The 6,000-nt window shown below is 35.4% G+C and overlaps 1 protein-coding gene across 1 annotated transcript in view; it reads right to left on the bottom strand.

Annotated features, from left to right (window-relative positions):
• Window positions 1–528: 528 nt before the first annotated feature.
• The window catches only part of EXO1 (exonuclease 1), a 42,811-nt gene continuing 37,339 nt past the window's right edge, over window positions 529–6,000 (bottom strand). Inside the window, exons 14-15 of the mRNA XM_040263576.1 lie at window positions 3,961–4,154; window positions 529–1,418 (exon numbers count right to left, since the gene is read on the bottom strand). Of these exons, the coding sequence (XP_040119510.1) occupies window positions 1,280–1,418; window positions 3,961–4,154 (333 nt within the window). The 3' untranslated portion in view covers window positions 529–1,279. The remainder of the gene's footprint in view (window positions 1,419–3,960; window positions 4,155–6,000) is intronic.

The raw sequence follows: 6,000 nt of genomic DNA, 5'->3' as shown, positions 1-6,000 counted from the left end.
TCCATACATGACCACTGGGAAAACCATAGCCTTGACTAGACGGACCTTAGTTGGCAAAGTAATGTCTCTCCTTTTGAATATACTATCTAGGTTGGTCATAACTTTTCTTCCAAGGAGAAAGTGTCTTTTAATTTCATGGCTGCAATCACCATCTGCAGTGATTTTGGAGCCCCCCCAAAATAAAGTCTGACATTGTTTCCACTGTTTCCCCATCTATTTCCCATGAAGTGATGGGACCAGATGCCATGATCTTCATTTTCTGAATGTTGAGCTTTAGGCCAACTTTTTCAATCTCCTCTTTCACTTTCATCAAGAGGCTTTTTAGTTCCTCTTCACTTTCTGCCATAAGGGTGGTGTCATCTGCATATCTGAGGTTATTGATATTTCTCCCAACAATCTTGATTCCAGCTTGTGCTTCTTCCAGCCCAGCGTTTCTCATGATGTACTCTGCATATAAGTTAAATAAGCAGGGTGACAATATACAGCCTTGATGTACTCCTTTTCCTATTTGGAACCAGTCTTTTGTACCCTTCAAAAAAGATATACAAGAGAAACAGGCTATTTTGGAAGTTTAAGAATATGAATGATGTAAGTAGTTACTTTCATATGATGCTGAAAGCAATTGTCCTTCACTGCCAATCTGTAACCTACCAAACTCTTCAGGGATAACAGAGCACTGTCCCATTTATGCAATGATCTTTAACCCTTCCAACTACTCCTCCCTCCCATCCCAGCAACTGTATTTTCAATTCGACCCTGAAAGACAGGAAAGGCAGGTGAAAAAAAATGAAATCATGGAAAAGTATAGTAATTTCTTACATTATAAAATGATTACAGAATTGTGGTTTTCCATTTACCATCTTTGTATTTGACAACATTATAGAAATCTTTAGAATAGATTTTTGTTTTAAAACTCTTTATTTTGGCTGCACTGGGTCCTAGTTGCAGCATGGGGACCCTTAGTTGTGGCAAGTGGGATCTAGTTTCCTGATCAAGGGTCGAACCCAGGTCCCCTGCATTGGGTGCAAGGAGTTTTAGCCACTGGACCACAGGGAAAGCCATAGAGTAGATTTTCCAAAGTTATTTCTCTAGTTAGCTTCTTATAAAAATATAAAAAGCCAAACAAGAACAGTTACAAAAGTATTATAAAAAATTGTTTTCTATTTAAAATAAATAGCATAGATCCAAGAACAAATCTTTCAGAATGGCCTCATTTCCAAACAGGGCTTGAAATTGATAGAGATTCTCTTGCAGGCAACAGTCTCCCAGCTGCTTGCGTTTACTGGAATAGTGCTCTCTGAACAAGCATACATTCAGAATTGTTAAATATATCCTCTTCTTCTGGAGTTAGCTGGATGTTATCTTTGACTGGAGACAGGGGATCTGGCTTCTTACAAGCAGGAAGCTTTTCAGAATCTCTGCAAAACATAATATAATAAAATGAGTTTGGTGTTTTTATGGTAGTGTTTATTAGAGAATAATCTGCCTGGACAAAATAGAGGTATATAAAGAGGATAAGAACCTCTACTGTATAATTTCCCCCAATTCATTATGTAACACAATCAAATTCTCCTGAGTACACCCTGCAAAATTGAGTTTTGCTTCTTAGTACCCATTCCTGCTTTCTAAATCATCTTTCAAAGTAGGTACCACACCACTACTAAACAGACACTAGCTAAGGTAGAATGATTTCAGTAAACAAACTTTAGTTGTTTTCTTTCTAGCATCCTTCTCAAGTCTGGCTGAGAAGCAGCGTGGGTGGAGCATGAACAAATGTTTAAGCCCTATCTTTTCACTCCTTCCCCACTCCCAACTTCTGGAAGGAAGTTCTATGTCTATAGAAACTAATCCTATTCCAAGACCTTTTTGGGAGGTTTGTAATATTTAAAACTATTTTCATAATAGTATTTAGACTTTATCTGCTTTTCATACTGTGCTGACACCTCTATCAATAATCTAAAAAAGGACACTTGTGCTGATAATAAGTAAAGCTGCTGGCAATGAATCAACACAGTGTCACCAAACTGTTTAAGAAATACTGAAAGTACTAAAAAAGAAAGTCAGTCTCACTATGGAAATTCAAATTTAAGCATTTAGCAAAGGGCTTCTCTAAAATGAACAGAGATTGTTTATTATTTCTAAGGGGAAAAAAAAAAAAAACCTAACAGCATTTGTTGCCAGAGACAAAATTCAAGGTTTCCAGTGAAAATTAGAATTTCGGAAAACTTATATCTGCCTCTTGTCACCTTCCCAATACTTAAAAGACTGCTGGCAAGGCTGTGATTTTTAAACATATTGTATAACAAAATGTGTCAACAATTGAAAGATAAGCACAACTCAGTAAGTCCACATTTTTCAAATGATTTACATCAATGTTATAAAATTATGAATGAGTAAAAGATGAACACCAAAATACAATATGAGCTAATGGAATGTAATGTATAAAAATCAATTAATATGGTTTCATATCCTATATTACAACTTTTAAGAAACTACCACATACTGAATTTTGGTGTAATATAAAAGAAGAAAAATTAAAATTAAATAAAAAATGCTATTATGCTAAAGTACATTTACATGTGAGATCAGATTTTCTTCCTATAACTCAACCAAAGCATAACAAATCAAAGAAGCAGATATAAGAATCCAGTTCAGTTACATTAAATTGGACAGAAAAGATGTGCAAAAATGTAAAACAATGTCATTCTCATTTTTGTTTTGAAAAACATAGTTTTGTAAAAATATACTATCAATTTTAAGATGAAATGAGATTGTTGTTATTTTAAAATAAATATTTTCTAAATGACCTTTTTAATAATAGATTAAAAACAGATATAACACACATAAACAAAAGCACTTTTGGGCTCTCATTAATTTTTAAGACTATAAAGTGTTCCTAAAGGCAAAAAGCTTGAGAACTGCTGCTATATGGTTTAACCTAGACTTTACACAATGTAAGTAAAAAATAATTGTCCAGCACTTATTACAAAGTATTTCCACTAATACTATCTCAATTGATTGTGATAACAATATTTACTAGGTAAAGTTTAATCTTTGGCCACCTCATGTGAACAGTAGACTCATTGGAAAAGACCCTGATGCTGGGAGGGATTGGAGGCAGGAGGAGAAGGGGACGACCAAGGATGAGATGGCTGGATGGCATCACCGACTCGATGGACATGAGTTTGAGTGAACTCCGGGAGTTGTTGATGGACAGGGAGGCCTGGCGTGCTGTGATTCATGGGGTCACAAAGAGTCAGACACAACTGAGCGACTGAACTGAACTGAACTGAAAGTTTAATCTTATCATCCCATTAAGTCACCTCCCCTCACTCCTTTCTCTTTACTTTTATTCTTGGCACATTTGCTGTAATAAGAACAAGAAAATAAATTAACTATAAGGTCATGCTACTCTGTGGTTAATTTTGTTGTCTAACAGAAGTAATGCAGTTCAAAAAATGTAGATATATGCAGGGTCAACTCTCTTAAAACACTGTTTGCCATATACAGTAGAAATCTGGCTAATTCGTCATATAAACTCATAAACTCATTGATTCTTCCCATTTTAGATGAGGTAATTTAGGGAAACAAACTGCCTTAAGTCCAGAAGTAACCATACAGTATTATCTTTCCATTCTCAAGTCTGAAACAACTTTTAGAAGGAAAAAAAGCTGAGCCACTTAAGCCCTGGAAAAGTAGTTTGCTTAACAACATAGAGACCCCAAAGCCAGGCTTAGAACTGAGGTTTCCAGTTGGCCACCTTTTCACTAAAAAGAAGATACAGAAACTGAGACTACATATTCTTACAAAGTCAGTTACAGGGACCAGAGGAAATTAAAGCTCTTAGGGTAAGAGGAAAAAGAAACTGATTCATGTGAAAACAGAAAGAGGAGACAGGAATTGAGATTATAGAAAAAAAATGATTTATCCTATTTTAGAATCAGTAACACGGTAACTCACTTTTTAAATACAAAATTTTTCCAGAGTTCATTGATTTTGATCTGCAGTCCTGGCTTGTTCTCAGCATTGTGATGATTTCTCTTATGGATGCTTGATGGCTTCTTGCTCAGCCCACTGGCTCTGGCAGGTACTAAAGGTTTGATCTTGGTTGTAGAAAGACTGTCCACAGAACTGGATTTATACAGCCCAGGAATCTGAAGATTAAATGCTTGTTTTAATACTACTGTGTTAAAACAAACTACCTTTAATCTCAAACTTTATACACTGAAACAAAATTATTTATACACTGGAACAAAAAATAACCTCTAATCAATGTGCAAAAGTGGGTTTAGGTCTGCAAAACTTATATAATATTTTTAACAGGTGATCCATGTACCTAAATTCAAGAGTTACAAAAGACAAGACAGAAAAGTGAGTCGCTCTTACTTCCTCACTGCCTTTAGGCAATTGCTATTACTGGTTTCCTGTGCAATGACTGAATTCATTTACACACACACACCACACGACTGGCAGCATACTAAAAACTGTGTCATACCACAACGTGTACTTTTTTTCTTGCTTAATATATCTTGATTTTACTGAGTAATGTATCTTGAAGATTTTTCCATTTCACATGTAGAAGTGAATTTTGTTTTGAATAGGTTGCTTATCTTTTCCATTATATATATGTACCATAATTTACTTAAACAGATCTCTACTGACATTTAAGTTGATCTATTCATTTTTAATTGAGGTATAATTTATTGTATTAATTTCAATGGTACTGCAAAGTGACTCAGTTATATACACATATATATTATATATAGATTCTTTTCAGATTCTTTTCCCTTATAGGTTATCACAAGATATTGAGTATATTTCCCTGTGCTATACAGTAGGTCCTTGTTATTTTATATAGGCAATGGCATCCCACTCCAGTATTCTTGCCTGGAAAACCCCATGGACAGAGGAGCCTGGTGGGCTGCAGTCCATGGGGTCACTGAGAGTCAGACATGACTGAGCGACTTCACTTTCACTTTTCACTTTCATGCCTTGGAAAAGGAAATGGCAACCCACTCCAGTGTTCTTGCCTGGAGACTCCCAGGGACGGGGGAGCCTGGTGGGCTGTTGCCTTTGGGGAGCACAGAGTCGGATACAACTGAAGCGACTTAGCAGCAGCAGCAGCAGCAGTGTGTATATGTTAATCCCCAACACCTAGCTTATATCCCTACCCTACTTTCCCCGCTAACCCTTTTGGCAACTTAAGTTTGTTTTCTATGTCTGTGACTCTATTTCTGATTTGTAAATCAGTTCATTTGTATCATTTTTTAAAAAAGATGATTAAATGATGTCATATGATATTTGTCTTTATCTGCACCTTGAATTCATTGACTTGTATGCTGCTGGAAATGTGGAGCCATTAAAGTTTTGTTACTGGTTTTTTAGGACAGTAGGAGTGTGGAAATATAAAACAAGGATTTAAAATTGATGAACCTAGTAGAGGATGCATAAAGAATGAAAAGATTCACACCTGAAAGATGAAATATTAAATTAGGATGTTGGTGATAGGAAAAAAGGAGAGCAAGAAATAAGACAGAGAAAGAAACAGGATTTAGATAGGTATAGATGTCTTGATTGTTTTTCTTCAGCCTTTGAAAAAGAAGGATCCAGCTGGATGTTAGAAAGAAAAGAGGACAACCCTAAGATTTTGAAACTGAGCAAATATTATTAAATGACACAGAGCAAATATTATTACAGCTGATAAGTGCTTTAAGAAGTACTGGTTATATGTTTAAAAAGAAAGATGAGTTTGATTTTATATACTGAAGATGGACAGCAGGGAGCAAGAGGGAAGGTTCATCTGGCAAGCTGTCACCAAAACAGAAGTGACAGTTAAAACACTGACAATGAAATCTGAAAGTGTAATAATAATAAAAAGATGATGATTTAATGCCCAGATGTAACTTCTTTTGAGAAAGTACTTTCTATATCTTTAGTCCTATCACCGCAAATAATTTTAATATCTTTCCAGACTTTTTACCATGATTATACAAACATGGG

Source organism: Oryx dammah, unplaced genomic scaffold, assembly GCF_014754425.2.
Source record: "Oryx dammah isolate SB20612 unplaced genomic scaffold, SCBI_Odam_1.1 HiC_scaffold_21, whole genome shotgun sequence".
In the NCBI taxonomy this organism is placed as follows: domain Eukaryota; kingdom Metazoa; phylum Chordata; class Mammalia; order Artiodactyla; family Bovidae; genus Oryx; species Oryx dammah.
Note: the sequence above shows the minus strand (reverse complement) of the source record. Positions and strands in the feature narration are given on the sequence as shown.